At 58.7% G+C, this 23,639-nt stretch overlaps 1 protein-coding gene across 7 annotated transcripts in view; it reads left to right on the top strand.

The window, feature by feature from the left end:
- Nucleotides 1-23,639, top strand: part of HDAC7 (histone deacetylase 7) — a 34,839-nt gene that overhangs the window by 4,694 nt on the left and 6,506 nt on the right. For 2 of the 7 annotated variants that reach the window (XM_064490916.1, XM_031462692.2), the window contains exons 2-19: nucleotides 10,855-10,905; nucleotides 14,167-14,354; nucleotides 14,490-14,580; nucleotides 14,883-14,994; nucleotides 15,598-15,713; nucleotides 15,946-16,086; nucleotides 16,430-16,521; nucleotides 16,712-16,807; nucleotides 16,946-17,126; nucleotides 17,344-17,540; nucleotides 17,785-17,958; nucleotides 19,120-19,339; nucleotides 20,409-20,542; nucleotides 20,708-20,828; nucleotides 21,038-21,087; nucleotides 22,363-22,470; nucleotides 23,339-23,394; nucleotides 23,535-23,622. In XM_064490916.1, coding sequence (XP_064346986.1) covers nucleotides 14,214-14,354; nucleotides 14,490-14,580; nucleotides 14,883-14,994; nucleotides 15,598-15,713; nucleotides 15,946-16,086; nucleotides 16,430-16,521; nucleotides 16,712-16,807; nucleotides 16,946-17,126; nucleotides 17,344-17,540; nucleotides 17,785-17,958; nucleotides 19,120-19,339; nucleotides 20,409-20,542; nucleotides 20,708-20,828; nucleotides 21,038-21,087; nucleotides 22,363-22,470; nucleotides 23,339-23,394; nucleotides 23,535-23,622 — 2,118 coding nt within the window. In that variant the 5' untranslated portion in view covers nucleotides 10,855-10,905; nucleotides 14,167-14,213. Of the gene's footprint in view, nucleotides 1-218; nucleotides 383-426; nucleotides 475-3,480; nucleotides 3,537-10,854; nucleotides 10,906-14,166; nucleotides 14,355-14,489; nucleotides 14,581-14,882; nucleotides 14,995-15,597; nucleotides 15,714-15,945; nucleotides 16,087-16,429; nucleotides 16,522-16,711; nucleotides 16,808-16,945; nucleotides 17,127-17,343; nucleotides 17,541-17,784; nucleotides 17,959-19,119; nucleotides 19,340-20,408; nucleotides 20,543-20,707; nucleotides 20,829-21,037; nucleotides 21,088-22,362; nucleotides 22,471-23,338; nucleotides 23,395-23,534; nucleotides 23,623-23,639 lie in introns of those variants that run through there. The other 5 variants (XM_064490913.1, XM_064490915.1, XM_064490914.1 and 2 more) reach the window with 5 other exon arrangements.

Here is a 23,639-nt window from a genome sequence, read left to right as displayed (position 1 = left end):
CAGAAGGCCCCCTTTACTGAACCAGGCACTCAGCTATTTATCCACTGACTGGATGCTTACTGAGCCTTGCTCTGGGCCAGGCCCGTGAACACATAGGCAGAGCGTCTGGCTACAGGGAACTTCCACTCTAGTGAAGGAGACAGACAGTAACAAGTAAGCAAGTAAAGAAATGAGTATATATATCTAGTTACACATTGTGATGTGCCCTAAGAAGGAAATGAACCGGGTGCAGCAATAGAGAATAACAAGGTGGGACTTCCTTAGATCAGGCAGCCAGGGGAGGCCTGCCCGAGAAGTGACATCGATGCCTGCTCCTGCCTCGCCAGACGAGAAGTGAGCCCTCAGAGCTTCTGAGCCATGCTTGGCATCTGCCTGGATCCAGGTGGGGGACCTGGGCTGAGTGCTGGCCCAGGATTGGAGCCCGGCTGCCAGCCTTTTGCCCGCATGGAAGGCAGCAGGGTCTCGGCTCCTCAGGTAGTCCCCAGAAGCTGGCAGAAGGGGAGAGGAGGTGGGGGAGCTGCGCAAGGCTGAACTCCAGGCTGCTTCACTGCTTGGAGGAGCAGCCTCTTTGCCTTCATGGGGCTGAGTCCAGCGCCCTGGACGTGAGTGTTGGGAAGGCGGCAACCTCTCTCAAGTGCCACCCCATTCCTGACCCTCCCGCCTCACCTTCCTCCCACCTCATTCCCTTCCTCGCCATCTCCCCACCCTGGAACTCTCATGCCAAGTCCCTCCCCTCTTGGTCTAGCCTGGCTGCCTCTGTGGCCACTGGGATTTCTTTACCTGGCTCAGGACTCACTGAGAGAGGGGATCAAGGCTTAGAGAGGACCTGGGCCCTGGAAGAGAGGACACACCAGAAAGAAGGTCTGGGGCAGGGACCAGAGAGGACAGGGCAAAGTGAGGGCAGAGGGTGGCTGAGCAGGGAGCCAGGCAAGGGAGAGGGAGAGCAGGAGACCTTTGGCTGGGCGCTCCAGAGCCTCTCCTGGGCCCTTGGAATCTGCTCCTCAAGCTGGGTGAGCCTCTGGGCCCGTGAAGGGGAGCCTGGGGGGTGGGGCTGGGGCAGCAAACAATAGCTAGAAGGTGGTGCCCCCCCATCCCCCTGCAGTGTCACCCCTTCACCCCCTTCTCCGGAGGTTAACTTTAACATCAGCAAGCAGCCTTCAGACCCTCTCACCTCCAACTTCTGGTAGGTCTTCCCTCGGGACCCAGAGCTGTGGGCTGCAGGAAGGTAGGGCCCTTTCGTCAGAGAGCTAAGTATCAGGATCCCTCATGTAAGAGAAGAGGCCGAGCCCCTCACTCCTCCACCCCTTGCCTGGCTGTCATTCCACCCCCCGCCCCTGGCCTTCTTTAGGCTGCTCTGTGCACTCGCCCCCTGGACTCCTGTGTATCCCTGGACTCCTGTGTCTCCTGGGCCTTCTGCCCAGGATGGGGAGGGGACTACTCATGAGGAGGGCACTGGGCTACACTCACCATCCCCACCCTGTCACCAGCCACTTCCTTTTTTTCCCATGTCGCCACCTCCGGCAGGGATTGGAAACCCTGGTGGTCAGAGACCCTGGGCCTTCCGGGAGCCTGGTGCCCTGGAGGGAAGGGCGGGGATCCCATTCCCCTTCTGGAGTCCGGCTCAGCTCCCTCCCATCCCAAGGAGACTAGCCTGTCTCCTGCAGTCACCCCCAGCACTTGAAGTCCCATTCTTCCCTCCCCCGCCCCTAGGATGACAGGGAGCAGCAGGGCAGGCTGGGAGCCACAGGTTCGGAAAGAGTCGGGGTGGGGGAATTCGGCAACCGGGGCTGTAACCGTCTTGTTTTGCTTGCCCCACAAACCTGCACGGGCATCCGCTGCGCCCTCCTGGGTGCTCAGGTTGTGGAACGGCTCTCAGAATGACAGGCGGGTGGCACCCGGTTGGGGCAGGGGGTGGGGGTGGGGTGAAGGGGGGAGCCCCAGGCAAGGGGGAGCTGGAGGGTTAAAAATAGCAGCAGCCCGGTTTCGGTTAGCAAATGTGGAGGCGGGGAGCTGGAGGCGGGGCAGGCGGCAGGCCGTGTTTGCCCGCAGCTCAGGGCTGTGTTTCCCCTGGGTCCCAGGAGTGAGTCACGGCAGAGCCGCTGATGAGGTGCTGGCACAGCACCCCCACCCCCACCGGGTGAGGAGCTGGGCGCAGGCTTCATCGCTGTGGTTCTGGAGGGGGTGCATCTCCCTTCCAGGCCTGCAGAGCCGTCCTGAGAGCTGGGCCAAGGGGATTGTGCCATAGAGGGGAAGAAACGCACCATTCTGAGACCAGAAGACCTGGGTTTGAATCCCAGTCGAATGGCTGGGGGAACCTCATGCAAGTCTGCCAAGGGCCCTGAGACCCTGTTTCCTAGTCGTTCAAGTGGGGGTTTTCTCATGCATGTGTGAACACCTGGTGGGTTCTAGTGCGCCCTGCAGAGGTGAATGATCACCTTTGACTCTGCTGTGCCTGCTGCAAAGCTGGGCAGAAGGGCCTTCAGTGAGGACACAGAGGGAGGAATAGGATGACCTTGACAGCCTCCCTATTTCCCTGGCAAACAACCAAGTACAACCTTGGGCACAGGGCTCTCTGTGACTCAGTTTCCCTGTCTCTGCAATATGAAAAGAATAATAGTTTCGAGCTCCTGGAGTCACTATAGAGATTAAAGTAAGTAAGGTTAGCACCATGCCTCGTATGAAGCTGGTGCACACAGAATATTATCACTATTGTTAATGTTATTGTTCATATTTTTGAAGGTCAGGGATAGGGAATGTCAAAGACATGAAGAACAGAAACTGGGCTCAGCCCCAGTTCACAGGGAAAACCAGGCCAAATTCACTGTTCCAGATTCCTCCACCCATAAGGGCCTGGAACAGCAGGAGTCTGTAGCCAGAAGTCACAGGGTGGACCCCTTCTCTCTTTCACTCTCCCACCCCCGCCCTCTCCCAGTGAGGCAAGATGCGGGGACCTGAGGGCCTCACAGCCAGCTGGCATGGGGGGGGGGGGGTGTCTGGGATGGGACCGCCCCTGATGGCCCTGTTGTGAAGTACCTTGCCAGCATCTGCTGGGGTGACCTTTATTTTAGCCCCTCCCTGGCAGCTTTTAAGAGGAGCATGAGGCAGAGGAGGGGTGAGAAGGTCAATGATGTCAGCAGTGAGTATTCCCAGCACAGCGGCCCTGGAAGAGGCAGGAGGCATTTCTTTCAGGAAATGATCATTATTCAGCCTACAGGCATTCATTAAGTCAGTCCTGACTTTGTGCCCAGCCCCGAGCTGGGCCCTCTGCGTGATTCGGAAGAGGCCAAGGATGCAGGGATGTAGATAACGCAGAACCCCAGAGGATATGGGGTCCAAGAATATAATACAGGGAATCAGTGAAGGCCCTGGGTCCTAGTTCTCACGGGAACCAGAGGTCACATCCTGGCTGCTGCCCATTGGCTGGGCCATCTTTATATTGTATATGTGCACATACATATAGATTCTGTTCTATTATTGCAGAGGCAGTTTGCGTGCATCGTTGATAAGAAGACGAGCAAAATATGAAAGAATAAGAGGTATCCCAGTCCCAGCAAGCGGAGCTCACTGCCTCAGTACCTCAGTGTGTACCTCCCCATTTCCTGATAATGCCTTCGTATGTCATACTATTCTACCAAAATGAGACCACACCGTGCATGGCATTTTTTCATTGATCTCCCACCCTCCACTACAGTAAATTTTCATCTCATCGAATTCTCAGTTGGCTAGAAACTGTCCTTCACAGCTGGTTTGTCCAAATCAGTACCCAGGACCATACATCTGGCTTTTGAGTTCCCTGAAAGCTGTGTATGCACCCTGGCTGGATCCGTGGTCTGGAAAAACCCCAGCCTAGCAAGTCTCAAGGGCAGCCCTGGCCGCAAAAGGGGCTCATGTCACCTGGAGTATCTACCCGACAGGGCTCTGCCATCTTGCAAAAATAACAGGCAAAGTGAGAGGGATACCAGGGTACAACTGGGATGGGGATGCGCTGTTCACTGTCATGAATATTAATGCGGCATTCCCCGTGAGTGCCAGCATTCATAGCTTGTTGCTATTCACGGACTCATACCCGTGATGCCCCAGGCTGGGGTCTCCGCTGTGGCCTCTGCCTTCCCCTGCCCCAGGTCCAAGGGTGCCCATGGCCCATGGTTGTGTTCTTCGTCTCTGGGAGCCTGCTGGAAGGCGGGTGCTCCATCCTGCACCTGTGGGGCCTCCATTCCTGCCCACAGCCTGCCCGAGTGTGTGAGACCTGGGCAGGAGAGAGAGAGGGAGAGAGAGAGAGAGAGAGTGCGCACGCTTGCCCGAGAGCCCCCCCCCCTTCCCCGGGGGATTCACTCCCAAGTAGCCACACGGTGGATGTCTTGCTTTGGTTATGCAACCTGCATTTTAGACAAGGCCTGACAGCTTCCAGAGTGCTTTCACACGGCGCAGCCCTGGGCGGGGGGTTGCTTGTTTAGTTATACGCTGCTGGGAGCCGCTTACAGGAAATGATAAAATGGTAACATGTACATTTAAAAAGCAGGGAAAATGTAAGATGAAGAAGGAAGTGAAGATGGGGTCGGGGAGTGCCTTCTGGACACAAGAAGCAAGTGAGGGACACAGGCAGAGATTATCCTGTTTTTATTTTTGTTGTTGATGTTTTCTGGATGGAGTACCGGCACACTGGGAACATGCCGGTGCTGGGAGTCACGCCCAGGCCTTCAGATGCTGGGACCACACTGTGTCCTGTGGCCCCTCGGGGACCTCGCCTCACCCCCTGAGGAGAGGTGGGTGGGACTAGAACACATCAGCGTAGTGATTATGAGCTTAGGTTCCGGAGTCCCAGAAGCCCCACTTACCATCTGTGTGACCTCTGCAAGTGTCTTTACCTCTCTGAGCCTCAGTTTCCCCCTTTGTAAAGTGAGGATAGTAACAGTATGGACCATATAGGGTTGTTGTGGGGACCAAATGAGATAGCGCAGTACCCAGTAAGCATTCAGTACATGGTGGTTGGTCATTACTAATATTACTGATTAATGATTATCATAGGAACATTACCGTCACTGATATTATGACTTAAGCTTTTCCCTGGCAGTCTCTGGAGGGGGCTGAGTGGGCGGCACGTCTGGGAGAGGCAGGACCAGTGGGCAGGGGAGTGGAGCGCACAGGGAGGCAGAGTCTGGCCAAGGCAGGCCCAGAAGCTGAGGGAGCGACAAGGAGGGCGAGGGAATGAACGTGAGAGCTCAGAGGGGAGAAAGGAGTGGCTCTGAGAGACAGCCCCAGGGCGGTGACCGTGCTTCCTGTTGGGGCAAGTGCTGGCCCTTGAGAAAGACGGGCTGGGGCTGGCGGCTAAGAGGGAGCAGCTGGTCTAAGTGGGGCACCAGGGGGTGGGGGAGGGGGAGAGACAAAGGCAGAAACTGATAGAAACGCAGCTCTTCTCACCACATTACCGATGGGGCCCCCATCTTGACTGCTCAGGCTGTTTTGCCTATGGTAGGAAAGACGGTGGTTGGACATCATGGTGAACTTCCTATCTCAGGGATTGGTGCTCCTGGAGCAGGGGAGTGAGGGTAAGGGAGAACTTAGGTTTGTGATACCTCTCAGGACCTGAGAAACCCTAGAGCAGCCTGGACCCGGGGCTGGGTCTGCCTCCTCAGGGATGCTTTAAGTGGGCCAGCCAGCCACCCTGAACAAATGTATGTGCCCTCGCCTTCCTGCCTTCACACAGGGCAGCCAGGGAAGGCTGAGGGGTGGTCTGAGAGGCCCTGGGAGCTGGCCAGACTTGTTTTCCTTTGCAGTGAGGCTCTCCAGAAAGCACCAGTCCCAGGAACCGACAGCCGCTCACAACTCAGAATGGCCCAGCTGCCCCTGCTTCAGGGTCCAGTGGGTCTCCATCTGGGAGGAGAGGCTGGGAGGAGACGCCATGGAGTAGATGGACCTGGGGCCAGGGGAAAGGAGCCAGGGACGATGCTTTCCCACCCCCAGGGACCTCAAGTTGCCACTGCCATGGTTACGTCTGCTTCCTGTTTGATTCATCTCAAACAGTCGAAAGGGGGGTGCCGGCTCCCAGCTTGGGCCACCGCTGCGTGGGGCTGTTTACAACAGCCGCGTGTGGGATTCCCAGAAAGAGACTCCAAACCGGACATCCTGCGGCTGCAAAATACCCAGGTGTCAAGAGCTAAAAATAGCTGCCCCAGGGCCCCAGGCGCGGGGAAAGGGGCATGCTTGCTGCGGAGGCGGGAGGCGGGAGGCGGGAGGCGGGAGGCGGGAGGCGGGAGGCGGGAGGGCCGGCCTTGCAGCCCTCACATCCAGCCTCCTGCTCGGTGCACAGCTGCTGAGCGGGCAGAGCATCAGCCCCCTGCCTTGGACTGACCGGAGGCCTTTGTCAGGGCCGGCCCGCATCCCGGGCCACTCACCTGGGAGCTGAGCCCCTGCCCCTGCGGGCAGCTGGCCCCTCTGCCCATCCAGTGGCGCTTGCTTTGGGACACTAATGAGAGAGCCTCAGAGGGACTCGGGAGCGTCTGAAGAAAGGATATAGCAGGGCCCCTGAGAGCCTGGATGATGAAGCCGATGCTCCTCTAAGACCTCATCCTGTTAGTCTCCAGCCCCTGTTCCCACATATACTTCAAAATCATTGCTTGGAAACTGCAAAGCCAACAGTCCCTATCTACAAGTGATTTGGGGGATTGTCTGCCCTGGGGGCCCAGAGACGGAAGAGGCAACTTCTGCCTTCTAACTCGCATGAGGGTTGGAGTTTACCACTAGCACAGGCCTCTGGGGGACTATGTGATTTTTTCAGTCTTCCCCTCTGCCCAGCCAGGTCCTGCTTTTGCTCTCCACCCACTGGCCTGTGGGGAGTGGAATTGCTAGGGAGGTGCAGTGAAGAGTACTGTTTGAAAGCATGGATTCTGGAGCCCAATTGCCTGGCTCAAGTCCCAGCTCAGCCACTTCCATGTTATGTGACTTCAGACAAGTTATTTAATATTGCTGGGCCTCAGTTGACTGATCTCTATAATGGGTGATAGGTGCCTCACACACAGTGCTGCTAATCTCAGATGACCTCTTCCAAGTCGATCTTCTTATCCTCTTATTACAGGTGGCACAGCCAATTCTTGATCAGGCTGCAGCGTGTCCCTGGCTCTCCCTGCCACTCACTGAGGGAGTCACAGTTTGAATCCAGGTCCATCTGACCTCAAAGCCAATGTCCTCTATGCCATGGACCCTCACTCCTATCATGTCTCATGGCGGGGATTTCCAGCCAGCTTGCAGCCCACTGGGTTCCGGATAAATCTGAGTAATAAACAGCTTGGTGCCAACATAATGAGCAACAGAATTAACAAATAGCAAGAGAATTTCTGGAAGAGGGACACGAGAAACTGTTGAAAGGGACTGAGTCTAGGGAAGTTCTAGGGAGTTGGAAGAGTGAGAAACTTCTGGTTTTATACTTTTGGGGGCTCTTTGAATTTTTTTAGTGTCTGCAAGTAATAGACTTTTCAGCTTTAAAAAAACACTGTAGGCTGTACCTTAAACTCCCTAAAGTGATAACCAGGTTTCCATCTCTTCAAGCCCTGGACCAGTAACCTCACACGGAGGCATGGAGTATCTGCTTTCGGGACTGAGCCCTTGGGGTTCCCCTGCACTGGTCTGGCCTGGCCTGGCCTGGCCGTAGCGACCTGCTGGGTGACCGTGACCTAGCCCCTTGCCCTCTCTGTTTCCCTCCCTGCGAAGTGACAGTGTTGGCCCACACAGTCTCTCTAAAGCCCCATCAGCTCCTAGTGAGTGAATTCGGGTGCTGTGACCCGAACGTCTTTGAGAAGCACTTTCCACTGCTCAGTCCTCACTCTGTGTCAGAGAGGCCACGCAACCACACTGTTCTCTCTTGTGCTTGTTTGTTCTTGGACCTTCCTGAAGCCCTTTCACCCCCAGCTTTCGTCTTCTCTGCCCGCCCCTACTCAGAATCCAGCTTTGTCCCACATGCATCAAGGGAAGCAGACCCGAGTGGACGGGGGCGTGGAGGGAGTCAGCCCTGGACCCGGGGCTTGGCCGCACCCCGGCCTGCTTTCGTCTGCCTGCTTCTCTTTTACCAGCTACTCAGGAGACCAGGGAGGGGGACACAGCCTCCACAAAGATGTTGGAGGCGTTGGGAGGGGGCTTGGTGGCGGTGCTCCTAGGAAATCCCTACCCTCCGACGCAGGGCCCACAGCGCCCGGAGAGCAGGTGGTCAGGCCAGGCTCGGGTTTCCAGTCACATCTGCTGGGCAGGTGAGGGCCTGGGGCAACAAGGGCGGAGTGGGGTGATGGAGGCAGGCAGCTTGTACAGGTCCTTAGGGGACAGAAAAGTGGCGATTGTGTCTGCCCTGGAGGTTGCTGCGGGCTGGGGTGAATCCGCTGGGGGCAGGCTTTCTGGGCAAGATCAGGTGTCTGGCTAGGGAAGGTAACCTGGTAGGCCATGGGACATCAGCACCAGGTAAACTGCCTCTTCAGCCTGACTGCAGTTGCTTCCAAAGAAGGTAGAAATAGGGGGTAGCCAGGATTCCAGAAAGGAGAGCTCTCTACCCCGGCCGCAAGCTGTGTGGAAAATGGTCCAGCCCTATGCCGTGTTCTCTGTCCCCAGGATCCATTCACTCCTGATTTTATTTCAGTCTGACCCCAAATGAGTGGTAACAGCACTCGGAGAGGGGCTTATGGGAAGAAAGGTCACCAAATTCATGCCAATGTCTGGGATGCCGGATGGTCAATTTCTGGCTTCAGTTCAGCCACTGACTGGGTGCCTTTAGGTAGCTTCCTCTCTCTGGGACACAGGAGAGCTGTTCCCCAGGTCTTATCTCTGTTGCTCTAGGTTCTTATGAACCCAAAGGCTCTCAGCACGAGCCCAGGTGGGTGGAGGAGAAGCAGAACATTTTCCCAGGCATGGCTTTTGGAAGCTGCCCCTGTCAGCAATACACACACACACACACACACACACACACACACACACACACACACACAGCTTTTCTGAACAGAGTTTATATCATAGATCATCATCACAGAACATCCCTTTGGGGCCCTGTAATAAGCACTACAGAGTTCAGGGCCATTAGGTTTTAGCCCCTCTGGAGGGTGCATGGTGTCCAGAACTGGTGGTTACCAGGGGAGCAGGGTGCAGAGAACCTAGTTCTGCTCCCATGCCTGAATGCTGCTGACCAGCCCGCAGGCGGGGTCCAAGGGAGGTAGGGAGCAGTCCCAGCAGGCCGGGACTAGAAGCTTGGGACTCTAGGCTGGACATGGTCTCTGGGAGCGCACCTAGAAGCTGAGTTCAGAAACCTCTTCTGGAGGAATAGATGCTGCAGAAGAAAGAGGAGGGCCTAAGAGAGCCCGGGTTGGGGGCTACCACATCCTGGGGAGGGGAGGCTGCCTCCCACACTACTGTTCTTGGGGCTTACGAACCTTGAGAAATATTCATGCCGTGTTCTCAGGGCCCAGGAGAGCATCACTGTGTTCGATTCCCCAGTTCCTCACAGAGCTTGCTGTGTGCCCAGCAAGGTGTTAGGTGCAGATGCTCCTGGCTGACCAGTGACCCCACAGAGACCGTGATGGACTGTCGAGGGGGTGGACACAGAATGGGTGCTGTGGGAGGTCAGGGTGTGCTTCATGAGGAGATGGGCCTGGGCTGGACTTCAGCAGATGGGCAGCATTTTAATAGGTAGATCAGCATTTCCCTACCAAATGTTGTCATCCAAAGCGCGGGCACTAGGGTGTGAGGGCAGTTGGTGGGAGTCTCTCTGTGCCGAGAGTTGCCCCCTCCCACGGAAGCGCCTGCCTGCAGGCAGTTCTCCCTTTCCAGCTTCTGGAAGAGGAACTGGGGCTGTCCCTTAGGCATAGACCCAACAGAGCAGTACCTGCCAGTTGTCCGTCAGAAAAGACCCCTTCTGCCCCACGTCTGGCCTGAAGAGGGCCTCTGTGTGTCCACCACATGTCCCTCCAGGAGGCCCCCCAGTCTCCTGGCTCCTGTTCCCTTGGCCCTGAGCTGCGATAGCAGGAAGGAAGGTAGCTTCAGGACTCACCTCTGTCTTTCCACCTGCCAGCCTCTGGGCCTCTCTCCTGCTGACCGGCGCAGGCCCTACTGTGGGGTTCCATGGTTTCTGAAGTGATGAAGGGGGCCCTGGCTGAGCCTAGGATCCTGGGAACCATGGCCATTTCCAGAAGGAAAGACTTCTTTTTCGGGTTATCCATAAAAAAGGCTGCATGGTTCTCTTTGGGGGCATAGAAGCTGCAGGACCTGAATGGGGCAGTAGGAGAAAAGGGGTTCCTACAGTGGGGTCCTTGACCTATGTGTTCTAGACCTGCCACTTCGAAGCTCCCACCAGATCTGACTTGATCTCCAAGCCATGACCCAGTCCCTCCCCCAACTGTGGAAGCCTCTGAGCAGGTGCCCACTCCCCTTCCAGGCCTGCTCCCCCATCATCTCCCTCCTGGCATCCTTAGCACAGTCTCGCCAGCCATGCTCTCCCACCTCACCTCCAGCCCTCTTCTTTCCCTTCGGGCTGTGGGAGCCTGGCTTGGCCACCCAGGGAAGATTGTATCTGAACACATCAGGGAGGGTTGAGGGCACTGTTGGGTAAACCTGGGCCTCCTTAGTTTCTTGCTGTGCACTGAGCTCCAACAGAGCGAGATATCTGAGCCGCTTGATAGATCTGATGAGAAAGACGGAGCTGGGGATTGCTCTCAACCAGCATCGTAGTCTGAGGAAAGGAATGGGGTGGGGTCTTGTCTTTTTGGTTAGCCTGCAGCAGAGGTGCCAGATTTGGAGCGCTCGGGCTGGAGTGGGGCCTCCTCGGGTGGTCCTCTCTCCTTCCCTCCTCCTGGCAGCCCCTTCACTCCATCTCTCTTCTCTCTACAGATGGGACCCAGGTGAGCCCGGGTGCCCACTGTCTCAGCCCCCCTGGCACAGGTAAGAGCAGGTCTGAGGGAAAGAGGGGGGGAGTGGAAGATGAGGCTAGATGGGACAGAAGGGGGACGAGGAGCTGAAGAGGGTGGTTCAGCAGGATAGCTGGCTGATCATCCAGAGAGTTGAGAGGCTGAGGTTCGGGGGAAGGGGGTGAAGTTGAGGTTTTATGGGGAAGGGGTGAGGAGGGGAGCGAGTGGTGAGAGAGGCAACTCTAGATCCAGGCTGGCCCCAGAGCTGGGAAGCACAGCAGGAAAAGGACAGGCAGGATGCTCTTCTTGTCCTTGCTCAGCACAGGGAAACAGGAAGGCAAGTAGGAAGCTGATATTTACACTCAGACCCCGGCCCTACATCAGGCTCTGGGCACGGTGACATGTTCTCATGTATAAGTCCTGCGGTCCTCACACCGGCCCTGTGGGGTGGGCACGGCAGCCCTTGCAGGATGGCGAGATGCCTCGTGCTGCTCAGGTGGGAGGGGGCAGACCCCTCTGTGGTTCTCTCATCCTTCCTTATCTCCTCTGCTGTTGGGCTGTGCTGGGCGAGGAGGGAGTGGACTTCCTCAGTTTAGGACGTGCTTGTGGGGTCAGGGCTGGGGCTGGACTGGATGAGGGCTGCCCTCTCCTTAACTTCAATCAGATGCACTGAGGGCCTATGGGGTGCAAAGTACACCTGATGCGTAACAGTTAGCTATGGCAGGGAGAAAGGAAGGCCTGTATCCTCTCTGCTTCAGTCCTAGCTGTCAAAAGCTTACAGACAGGTGGGGAGACAGGGTACACAAGTAAAAAGGGAAATAATAACAGAAGGCAATATGTGACCAGTGCCGAAGGAGGAGGTAACCGATGAAGGAGTTTCTTCATCCATTCAAGAAACATCAAGTTCACCACCTACTGTCACTGAGTCCTCCTGGGTGTATAATTTTCTAAAACTTAAAGACAGAAATTGGAAAAAGGAAAAGAAACATTAATGAACCCCATCTGTGTTCCGGGGCACAGAGGATATAGAGATTTATGCATCGGTTCAGCGTTTATTGCCTCTCATGTGCTGGATAGCGAGCAATAGGTAAAGCCGAGGCCCTGCCCTTGGAGCTTAACTCAGTCGTGGTACCTACCTCAGCGGTGCTGACAGGGCCCAGACTCACCAGCATGATGGAGACCCAGAGGAGGGGGGGATGCAGGGCGCTACGCTGGGTCTGGCAAGAGGCAAGACTCCAGCTGGGCCTGGAAGTAAGGGCTGGATCTGAAAAAGTAGAATCGAGGGGTGAGGATGGCACCAGGAGGGGAATGTTGTGAAGAGAAAGTATGTGGGCTATGATGGGACAGGAGCTGATGGTGATGGGTGAGGTGGAAGGTCCGGGTTCAGATGCAGAAGACAAAGCTGAGAGAAAGTAGGTTAGCATCAGATTGTGCAGACCCCCAAATGTTAAATCACCCCGAGAGGGCTTCCCAGGGTGGCAGGCAGAGCCCCCCCCACGTTCCCAGCAGCCTTCTGTTTGGAGGCCATGGCAGTGCTGGGAGAGAGGGATGGGGCCGCCCGCAGTTTGTGTGGCTGAAGCTGCAAGTCCAGGTAGCTTGCCCTGGGGGCCCTGGGGGCCCTCTCACATCATCGGTGGCTGGGGGGATGTGTCACCCAGGAAGCCAGGATACCTGATGTGGTAGTGATGAGACCCGTCCTGGGGCTGGAGGGCAGTGACATCAGAGGCCCAGACTCAACCAGAACGAGAATTTGGGGTCCCTAGGTGGACACATGAACAAGGGGTGGGGGCATCAAAGCAGCTCATTGCCTGCTGTTGGCGCATCTGGGTGCCCAGCACCTCCTCTGGTCTCTTGACATCCAGAGAGTTGTGCGGGTACCTCCCTGCTCTACTCCTCTCTTGCCTCCATCTCATGGTCAGAACGTTAGAGCAGATACTGCTTTAGTGACAACCCACTGCAAGCCCCTCTTCCTTTGCCCAGTGAGAAACTCCCCAGGACGGGGAGGCGACTTCCTGAAAGTCAATGGGAAAATGGAGCCGGAGCGCTGGCCTCAGCAGGATCGGAACCTGAGCTCCCTCCACCCAAGCTGGATGGCCTTAGCCCGGTCCCTTCATTGGAGCCTCAGTTTCCTCGTTTGGGAACTGTAATAACTACCTCCCAGGGCCTACAGGAGTGATGAGGTGAAAGGGATTTGCAGCGCGTGTGCACGTGTGCTATGGCTGTTGAGATAATGGTTGAGTTGGGTCTGGAGGCTGGTTCCTGACATCCTGGAGGGTGCTTTGCCGCAGTGCCTTCCAGTCCCCCCTCCACTCAGGCCCAGGGGACAGCCTGTAGCTGCCCCGATGGGGGACGCGCAGTGTTGGACCAGCTGAAGGGAGCCTCTCCAGAAAGCTTTCCCTGCTTGTGTGCTCTGTCCGAGGGCACTTGCTCCCAGCCCCACCGGCTCCCCGTTTCCTGCAGCAGCTCCACCTCTGAGCACCTCGGGATGTCTCTGGCTGCTGAGCCCGGCCTGGCCCAGCTGGCAGTGCTGGCAGAGAACCTGGTCTGGCAGCTAGTTATAAATAGCCCCTGCATCCACAGGCTTGGCAGGGTGCTCCTGGCGTGGGTGCAGGGGACACTGGAGAAGAGGCAGCTGAGCCTGCCGTCCTCAGCATGCCAGGCCCAGAGCTGGTGTGAGGGTGCCCAGGAGCAGGCCCCTAGGGCATGGGGGCCGTGCGGGCCCACGGTGCGGACTAGGGCTGGCTGCAGGTTTGAGGAACTTCTTTACCGTGTGGCCTGGGATGGAGTAGGGAGGGTGGCGATTGTAGGGCCTATGATGCCCTTTGGGGTTGGAGGCTGAACAAAGGGGATTGTCTGTCCCATCGCTGTGTATCTGGGCACAGCTCATCAGGGGGCAGCTGGGCCAAATCCTCTTTCCAGGGCAGAAGAAGGGAAGAAGAGGGCAGGGCCCAGAAGGTACCACCAAAGGGCCCTCAGCTGATCTCGAAATCCTCACAGCCCCCAACACTGGCCTGGAGAGGCAACCTATTTGGTGGAAAAGCACTGTGCTTGGAGTCAGAAGGCTCCACTGAAATGCCACCAGCGGTGGACTGTGTAGTTTATGTGACCTCCTTTCTCATGGGTGAAATGGAATTGAAAATACCTACCTTGCAGGACCGTGGTGAGGATGCGGTGAGGCAAAGGCCCCTGGAGGGTGTTTTGCCAACGTCAAGTGAATCTGAAGGAGGCTGATTAGGTAACCGTGCACCTACAGACAACCTTTCCGGCTGACCCCGCCCTCTCTCTGTGTCCTCAGGCTGCCCCGGACCCCGTGCAGACACACCAGGCCCCCAGCCCCAGCCCATGGACCTGCGGGTGGGCCAGCGGCCCCCGGTGGAGCCCCCGCCGGAGCCCACGCTGCTGGCCCTGCAGCACCCCCAGCGCCTGCACCACCACCTCTTCCTGGCAGGCCTGCAGCCCCAGCACTCAGTGGAGCCCATGAGGGTAAAGACACAGTGCCCCATACCCGCTGCGGCCTGTCCTCGAGCTCAGACCCAGCCCCCCTCCCTCCCTTCCGCCTCCCCAGACCTTGTCTCTGTCCTCAATCTTTGCCCCTTCCCGGGCGCCCTGCCCCCACAGCTCTCAATGGACACGCCGATGCCTGAGCTGCAGGTGGGGCAGCAGGAGCAAGAGCTGCGGCAGCTCCTCAATAAGGACAAGAGCAAGCGAAGTAAGGACGGAGGCTGCCCCAGCTCAGTGTCAATGCCCCCGCTGTGTGGGCGTGGGGGGGTCTGGAGCCACTCCAGCCCTGGTCTCCCTTTGCTTGCCTGGCTCTGCCTGTGAATATGGGTGGGGGTGAGGGGAGAGTCTGGAGACTTCACAGAAGGGGTGGGGCCTCAGGCTTGGCTCTTACCTCAGGAGTCCCTGGGGCACCTCATCCTGGGGGTGTGGATGGGGCAATGGGCAGAGAATGTTCCAGGGAGGCCACCTGTCCACTCACCTCCAGCCCACTCATGACTTCTGCCCCTGCAGGTGCCGTAGCCAGCAGTGTGGTCAAGCAGAAGCTGGCAGAGGTGATTCTGAAGAAACAGCAGGCAGCCTTAGAGAGAACAGTCCACCCCAATAGCCCCAGCATTCCTTACAGGTACTCCCTCCCTCTCCCACCTGCTCCCTGTGTCCCTGCCTGGCCATGCCTCCCCGTATGTCAGCCTGTGAGCACACACATACTTGCCCCTTCCTCCTTGGGCTGCCTGTCACCTGATCCTCACCCCTAATCATGCCTCTCCAGAACCCCTCTCCTACTGACACCTGCCCTCTTGTGTCCTGTAATTACCTCTCCCTACCCAACCTGAGGCCCTGCCTATCTGCAAGGTACCCCTCCACCACCACCGCCACCGCCACACACACGCACACCATACTGGCTTTCTTCTCTCTTTATGTCTTCCCTTGAGCACAAAATTATCCGGATTCCTAGAGCAGGTTCCTCCCATTGAGTTTGGCCCTCACCCAAGCCCTGCGACTCTGGCTCCTATGCCTAGATTGGAGGTCGGCATTACCAGGGGACCGCTGGTAGGATGGGTGGCCCAGTGCTGCCCCCTGGAGGTGGCCCTTGTTCCTGCCGGCCACGCATTGCCCAGCCCTGCTGGCCGCTGCCTGCCCTAGCAGGTCCCAAATGGTGGAATGAGGTGGCTGCCAGGCCTCTAGGCATCCCTGCTCCTCTGAGGCAGCCTTGGCGCTCACTTCACAGAACTCTCGAGCCCTTGGAGACGGAAGGAGCTGCCCGTTCTGTGCTCAGCAGCTTTCTGCCTCCTGTTCCCAGCCTTCCCAGTGACCCCCCAGAACACTTCCCTCTGCGCAAGACAGGTGTGTAGCACAGGCCGGGACCCTCCAGGGGAGCAAGGGGGTGGACCTTGGACGCTGGTCAGGAGTGTGGCGGGGAGGGGACCTGGCTGGGCGGGGGGTGGGGGGTTCTGCACACGGAGGTCTCTCTGGCACTGTCTTCTCTTGCCTGACTCAGAGATGACTGGGAAGGGGTAAGGAGGGGCAGAGACGGGGAGGGTAGGCTTGGGGCTAAGTAACGCCGCTGCCCTCGCAGTCTCTGAGCCCAACCTGAAGCTGCGCTACAAGCCCAAGAAGTCCCTGGAGCGGAGGAAGAACCCGCTGCTCCGGAAGGAGAGCGCCCCGCCCAGCCTCCGCCGTCGGCCGGCAGAGACCCTAGGGGGTGAGGCCCAGCAGGGTAGGCTGCTGGCAGGGGTCAGGCCCCGCCCAGGCAGGGGTGCCCTCCTCGGGGCTGCGGTGGGTGGTTGTTGGAGGGTGTGTCCTCCACACTCGCCAGAGGGGAGTTGGGGCTGAACGCCAGCCCTTGCTTTGTTGGCTACGCTGAAGTCCGCCTGGAAGGGCCACCTTAAAAATAACGTGTCCCCCTGGAGACCCGCGGGGACCTGCCTTCTTCCTGCCCTTTTGGGAAGAAAGCAAGAAGCAGAGCTCGCCCACTGGGGAAGGGGTTTGTTCCTGGCCCACCCTCCTGACCACGCCCCTGGCCACGCCCCTGACGATTTCTTCCCCTCCCCGACCCTCAGACTCCTCCCCCAGTAGTAGCAGCACGCCAGCCTCAGGGTGCAGCTCCCCCAATGACAGCGAGCACGGCCCCAACCCGGTCCTGGGCTCTGAGGTAAGGCCTTGCCCGGCTGGGCTCCCTTGGGGGCAGTTCTGAGGCTCAGCCGTCCTGTCAGCAAGCGGCCCGACCAGGCTGGGGCCGCAGCGTCTGGGCAGCCCCGACCTGAGCCTCCGGGGTGTCGGGGAAGGCGTACCCCGGGGTAGAGGTCTGGGACCAGTGACCCCTGCCCTGCTCCCCATGGCAGGCGCTCTTGGGCCAGCGGCTGCGGCTGCAGGAGACCTCTCTGGCCCCGTTCGCCTTGCTGCCCACAATCACGCTGGGGCTGCCCGCCCCTGCCAGGGTGAGTGGCTGAGGCGCCCTCCCCCATTCCACGCTCCCGAGGTCGCTCACTCCCTTCTCCTGCTCCTCACCCGATGGCCTTCACTGTTCTCCCTGTGGGAATCTTCTCCCCTGTGACTGCGCCTTCTCTCTCCCCCAGACTGATGGTGACCGCAGGACCCATCCTACTATGGGCCCTCGGGGGCCGGTCCTGGGGAGCCCCCATGCTCCCCTCTTCTTGCCCCATGCCTTGGAGTCGGATGCTGGGGGCCCCCTGCCCTCTCGCCTGCAGCCCATTCTCCTCCTGGATCCCTCAGTCTCTCACACCCCTCTACTGACTGGTGAGTCCCACGGCTTCTCCAGGAGAGGGCCTGGATCCCTGCACCCTTCTAAGGGCCAAGCATGGGAAGGGTCCCATCCTCCTGCCCCCTTGGCAGCCCCCCATCCTCCTGTGCATCTCCCTGCGGAGTCCCTTCCCCCCAACCCTCTGCCCTTGCTTCTTTCCCTTCCTCCCTGCAGTTGGTTCCCTCCTTATGCCCCCTACCCCGTTCTTTCCAGTGCCCGGGCTTGGGCCCCTGCCCTTCCACTTTGCCCAGTCCTTACTGACCACCGAGCGGCTCTCTGGGTCAGGCCTCCACCGGCCTCTGAGCCGGACCCGCTCAGAGCCCCTGCCCCCAAGCGCCACCGCCCCTCCACCGCTGGGCCCCCTGCAGCCCCGCCTGGAGCGGCTCAAACCTCACGTCCAGCTGATCAAGGTGAGGGGAACTGGGTAGGGGAAGTGGTGAGGGGTTGCTTAAGTGGGCCCCTGGGGGCTGAAAGAAGGGACACTTAGGAGGGCAGAGACCTGAGGGCCAGAGGGGGCATGTCGCTCCTGGTGGCCCAGAGTTGTGTGGCCACTGGAGTCCCAGCAAGATGAGGGGCTGCCTCGCCCAGCCCACCACGTCCCGCCCTGCACTCTGCGCCCCAGCACGTTCCTCAGCAGGCATCTCCCCTCCCCAGAGGCCAGCCAAGCCGAGTGAGAAGCCCCGACTGCGGCAGATACCCTCAGCTGAGGACCTCGAGACGGACAGTGGGGCAGTGGGGCCGGTGGGGGATGACGGCCTGGACCACAGGGAGTCCAGCCATGGGCAGCATGAGGCCAGAGGCCCTGTTTCTCTCCAGCAGCACCAGCAGGTATGGTAGTGCCCAGGTGCCCCTTGGAAGGTGTAGTCAGGAGACTGGGGCCTAGTGATGATGGAAGGGAGGGACATAGGATATCCGTGCAGGCAGCAGCTCTGGGAGCCACAGTGGCTCTGCCAAATCCACACTGATGTACAGGCAGACAGACACATATGTGCAACCACGTACACATACACATGCGTGCACCACCCAGCAGCCTTCCAGTCTCCGGGTAAAGCCATGTCCCTTGTCCAGCAGCGAGACTGGCCTTTCACAGAGCCCTACACATTCCTGCCCTAGGACTTCTCTCCTGCGACCTGCAGTACCGTTTCCAGGAAGGTGCTAGGGCAGGAAGTGGGGTACAGCGGGGCCCGGGGCACTCCATCCAGAGGGTTCTCACCATGCGAGTCGAGCCAGGATATTTGTTTGCTGGGGCTGTTGTAACAAGCACTACAAACCAAGTGACTTAAACAACAGAAGTTTATTTTCCCACAATTCCAGACGCTAGAGATCTGAAATACAGGTGTTGACAGGGCGGGTTCCTTCTGAGGGCTGTGAGGGAAGGTGTTCGGGCCTCTCTCCTTGGTCTGTAGATGGCTGTCTTCTCCTGTGTCTTCATATGGGCTCCCTTCTGTCCATGTCTGTGTCCAGCTTCCCCTTGCATAAGGACAGGAGTCCTATTGGAGCTCACCCTAATGACTTCATTGTAACTTGATTACCTCTATAAAGACCCTTTTTCCAAATCAGGTCACATTCTGAGGTACTGGGGGTTAGGAGTTCCTTCATAAATATGAGGTGGGAGGGGGACGCCGCTCAGCCCGTAACACGAGGTAACAGTACACACACGTGTGTGGTCACGCAGGGCCCCGAGTCCTTGGGTTGTTGGCAGTCCTTGGAGACAAGGAGATCCTGGACAGGGCTGGGCCCAAGGCCTCTCACCCATTTTGGCTTTGGAGTCCTGAGGGCCCAGGGAGCTCTGGTGGAATAGGGTGCTGATCTTTATGGGGGTTAATGGGGGCAGGGAGCTGAGAGAGTCAAAGGCCAGAGCCCAGTGGGAGGCAGAGTCAGAGGATTATCCAAAAAAGAAGCCTGCCTGGAGGTTTCCAAGGCCATAGGCAAAGGCAGATGGAGCAGGACCCTGAGACCCGGGAGACTGAGGCCCCCTGTGTCCCTCAGGTGTTCCTCTGGGAGCAGCAGCGACTGGCCGGGCGGCTCCCCCGGGGAGGCACTGGGGACTCTATGCTGCTTCCCCTGGCCCAGGGCGGTCACCGGCCCCTGTCCAGGGCTCAGTCATCCCCAGCCGCGCCCGCCTCACTGCCTACCCCGGAGCCCGCCAGCCAGGCCCGTGTCCTGCCCAGCTCAGAGACCCCCACCAGGACCCTGCCCTTCACCACAGGTGAGGCCCGGATTAGAGGGGCAGGAGGAAGGGGCTAGGGGCACACAGGGGTTTGGGGCATGAGTCCACGTCTGTGTCATGGTTCACTCAAGACATTTTTTGAGGCCACGTTCTTAGTCTTGGGAGATCCACCCAGCGTCCCATGGAGCAGATGGATCAGGTGGCTGTTCTTATTTGACAACTGAGGAGACCCAGGCTCAGGAAAGTGACGGGGACAGGCTCGTGGTCACAAGCAAGCTGGCAACCTGGCCAGGCTAAGAATTCGGGCCTCCTGACAACTAGTTCAGGCCTTTCAAAAATTATATTTATTATTGTTGCTTTGCCCGTGAAAAGAACTCAAAAGCATTTTAGAGACTTTGAAAAACAGAAAAAGCATAAGAGTAGAATAAAAATCACCAACCAGTATCTCACCACCCAGGGGCAACCGCTCCCCCCCATAAACGTGGCCATATTTCAGGCCAGTCTTTGGCCACATGTATAATGCATATCATATATACTGTTCATTGTGGCTACGTTTTATACCCCGCTTTATTCAGTTTATACGTTATGAACACTGTGAAATAATCTTTAAAAATAGTATTTTATAGTATGTCATCACAGTATTTTATTTTTGTTTAAGTGTTTTTTATTGGTTGGGCAGTTAGGTGGCTACTCATTTTTCCTCACTTGAATTTCCTTGAACATAAGTCTTCCCTCATCCCTGGGCTTGTCACTGAGGGTCGCTCTCCAGGAGTGGCGTCCCTGGGTCAAGTGGTGTGAGCATTCTGACGATCACTGATGTCCTGAGATGTGCGGAAAGTGACTTCGCACTGGCGGTGTGCAGGGCCCTCTGAGCATCTGGCTAGTCAGGCTGGAATGGTCACTTCCCCAGAACTGCATCTGTCTTGTCACACGGCCCAGTGTCACCATGGGCTTCCCAGCTCCCAGGATGGTGCAGGAGGGACTGTGTGGGTGTGTGGCGTGTGCCTGGCCTGGCTCCAAGTGGGTGCCATCTGCCCTCACCGGGGTCGGGGTGTGGGTGGCGGCGGGGACTCCCTGGGGTCCTGGCCCTGACCCCGGCTCCCCCCAGGGCTGGTCTATGACTCGGTCATGCTGAAGCACCAGTGCTCCTGTGGGGACAACAGCAGGCACCCAGAGCACGCGGGCCGGATCCAGAGCATCTGGTCCCGGCTGCTGGAGCGGGGGCTCCGCAGCCAGTGTGAGGTGAGGAGGCAGGTGGGGGCTGCGGGATAGGAAGAGGTGCGGGTCCTGGAAGGCAAGGGGCTGGGAGGCCCTGGAGCTGGGGTGAAATGAGGGGCCGGCAGGGTGGTGGGAACCGCAGGGGAGGGGCTGAGCAGGGACTCAGGAGCTCTGTGGGTCCCTCCTCAGTCTCTCCGGGGCCGGAAGGCCTCCCTGGAGGAGCTGCAGTCGGTGCACTCCGAGCGGCACGTGCTACTCTATGGCACCAACCCGCTCAGCCGCCTCAAACTGGACAATGGGAAGCTGGCAGGTAGGGGCCTGACGGTGCTGGGGCCCCCGACTCCCCTGGCTCACCCAGCCCACGTCTCCCCTGTGCTCTGGACTCGCTCTGCCCAGTCTGCCCCTCCAGCATCCTGGACGTCCCAGGCCACCCCTTGTCCCTCTGCTGCCCACCTGCACGCCCCACCGCGAGCCCTGCCTGCCCTCCTCTCAGCCCCTGCCCTGGGCCTCTCCCCGCAGGGCTCCTGGCTCAGAGGATGTTCGTGATGCTGCCCTGTGGCGGGGTTGGGGTAAGTGTGCCGGGCTCTCGTGCGTGCGCAAGGCCACGGGCTCTCAGTCTCCTCCCTTCTGTTCTCCCAGGCCCAGCCCCTGCCTGCTTGTTCCTGTGGTTCTGCCTGACCCAGCGGGCCGGGGGCTTTCCCCCACTGTCCCTCTGCCAGCTGGAAGCTCCTGGTGGTGGGGCTGTCCTCCTGAGCGTGGAGCCCATGCCTTGCACTTAGAAGGCCTCGAGTAAATGTCAAAGAGGCTCAAAGAGCGGGGCCCAGCCTGGGGTTTGGGGTTGTCTCCCTTCACGAGACCCCGGTAGTCAGGATGGGCCACTCTGCACCGGCCTCCTGGCCAATTTGCCTCCCTGGAGTGGGCCTCCAGGCAGAGTCCGGGGTGTCTGGCCTGGGGGGTGGGGGTGCCTTCAGCGTCCTTTGCGACCCAAGCACATACCTCCCATGCCCCAGCTTTCCCCACTCCCTCTTACCTGCCTGCAGACTTCGGCCCCTCTGGCAGTGCTCTCCTCTCCTAGAATGGTCCCTGCGATGGTTTCCCCGGCCGGGTGCGTGGAGGCAGGGGATGGAAGCCCAGTTCTGGAGGGACGTGGGAGCTGTAGCTGGGGGGCTGTTTGGGAGCCAGTCAGCGCCCTGTTCACAACTTCCCATTTCTTGCCACTTTCTGATTTTTCCAACTGTTGTTACTTCTGTTTTCTCCTCCCTCCTCTCCCTCTCTGTCTCTGTCTCTCTCTCTTTCTCCAGCCTCTTGCGACTCTCTCTGCCTTCCTCGCCTCTCTCGGTCCGCCTCGCCCTCCCCATCTCCCCATCACGCCCCCCGGCCCCTCCCTAGCCTTGAGGCCCAGGGACTGGGTTTGGGGGGCCTCCCAGCCTGGGCTAGGGGCCCCGAGTGGAAGACAGTGGTGCAGACGGCCCCTCGAGCTCCGACCGTCCCGAGGGCCTGAGCAGAGTCAGCTGGGGCTTAAAACCCTCTCCAGGCCCAAACCCCAAGTCCCGCCCAGGTAACGCCATGCCCCCTTCTCTGACTGGGGAGGCAGGCGCCATGTTGCCGGCAGAGTGCTGGCCAGATGCGGGCTGGTGATATGGTCTAAAGCTGGGAAGGAGAAGCCATTCTGGGATTGGGGGACACAGGAGGCCTTGCCTTTGGGCGGTGGGGCCCTGGGGAGGCAGCGCTGTCTGCCCAGCTCCCTGCCCTGGGGTCCTGGCCATGGGGTGGGCACTGCCCCACGGGCCCTGGCTCTTGTGGGAAGCCTTGGATGATGCGGGCCCTGACTCTGGCCCCCGCAGGTGGACACTGACACCATCTGGAACGAGCTGCACTCCTCCAACGCGGCCCGCTGGGCTGCCGGCAGTGTCACTGACCTCGCCTTCAAAGTGGCCTCCCGCGAGCTAAAGGTGGGAGGTTCAAGTGGAGGGTGGGCCAGCCACGGAGGAGGGAGGCGCAGGATGGGGCAGCGGGAAGGACCCAACACCCCAGATGTCACACCCCTCTTGGACATCACTGTAGGGTTTTAGAAGGGAAATTGAGAGCTCAGGGGACCACGATGAGATCTGAACCCTAGGCTCATGTTCCTCGATGGACACTCAAGCTACTGTGACCCTGGCCCTGTGGTCTCTAAGAGACACAGGGTCATGAGCATCCAGGATCGGTTGACACAGACCCACTGTGTGACCGCGGGCGAGTTGCAGAGCCTCTCGGGAGCCCCGTGTGTTGGCAGATTAGTTCTCTGCGGTGCTGGGGTTTTACAGACTGGGTTAGCCTCCGTGCTCATTTGCTCTGGGCCGGGCACCTCACGGGGGCCTGTGCTGAGGTCCACACCCCCTGCTGTTCAGGAGCTCATAGCCGAGTCCTGGCTCTACCACAACCAGGCAACTTCACATGTGTTGTTTAACCTGCCTCAGCACCAGGTTTCTTCTGTCTGCAAACTAGAGATAATAATAATGTTTATCTTACCGAGGTGTTATGAGGATTAGGTAACGTTTACCTCAGAGCCGTTGTGAGGATGAAATCCAGGGCTGAGCACAGTGCCAGGCACAGAGATTTTGCCCAAGAAAAAAGCTGTGGTTATTACAAAGTATTAACAGCCAGGACCCACTGGGGTGGGAGGCTATGTGTTCACGGTCTGGGGCCGAGGACAGGGGAGGGCAGGGCACTTTCAGTCCCCGGTCAGTCATGCAAGCAGCTGTTTGCCATGTGGTCCTTTCATGGAGATGTGGGTTGGGGGCTGGCCGTTTGGTTGACAAGCATTCCTTCTGTTTCCAGAACGGTTTTGCGGTGGTTCGGCCCCCAGGACACCATGCAGACCATTCCACAGCCATGTAAGGCCCCAGGGAGGCTGGGGTGGGCTGAGGTGGGGGGCAGGCCCCCAGGGCCTTCCTATCAGGCCGGGCCAGGGGCAGGTGGAGAGAGGAGGCTGGAGTGGGAATGGGCTGGCACCACCGCTCTCGTCTCCTCCCAGGGGCTTCTGCTTCTTCAACTCAGTGGCCATTGCCTGCCGGCAGCTGCAACAACACGGCAAGGCCGGGAAGATCCTCATCGTGGACTGGGTAGGTCCCGGCTCCTG

The sequence above is a fragment of the Camelus dromedarius genome, chromosome 11 (assembly GCF_036321535.1).
Source record: "Camelus dromedarius isolate mCamDro1 chromosome 11, mCamDro1.pat, whole genome shotgun sequence".
NCBI lineage: Eukaryota > Metazoa > Chordata > Mammalia > Artiodactyla > Camelidae > Camelus > Camelus dromedarius.
The sequence above is the reverse complement of the archived record's forward strand: the minus strand, read 5'-3'. Positions and strand labels throughout refer to the sequence as shown.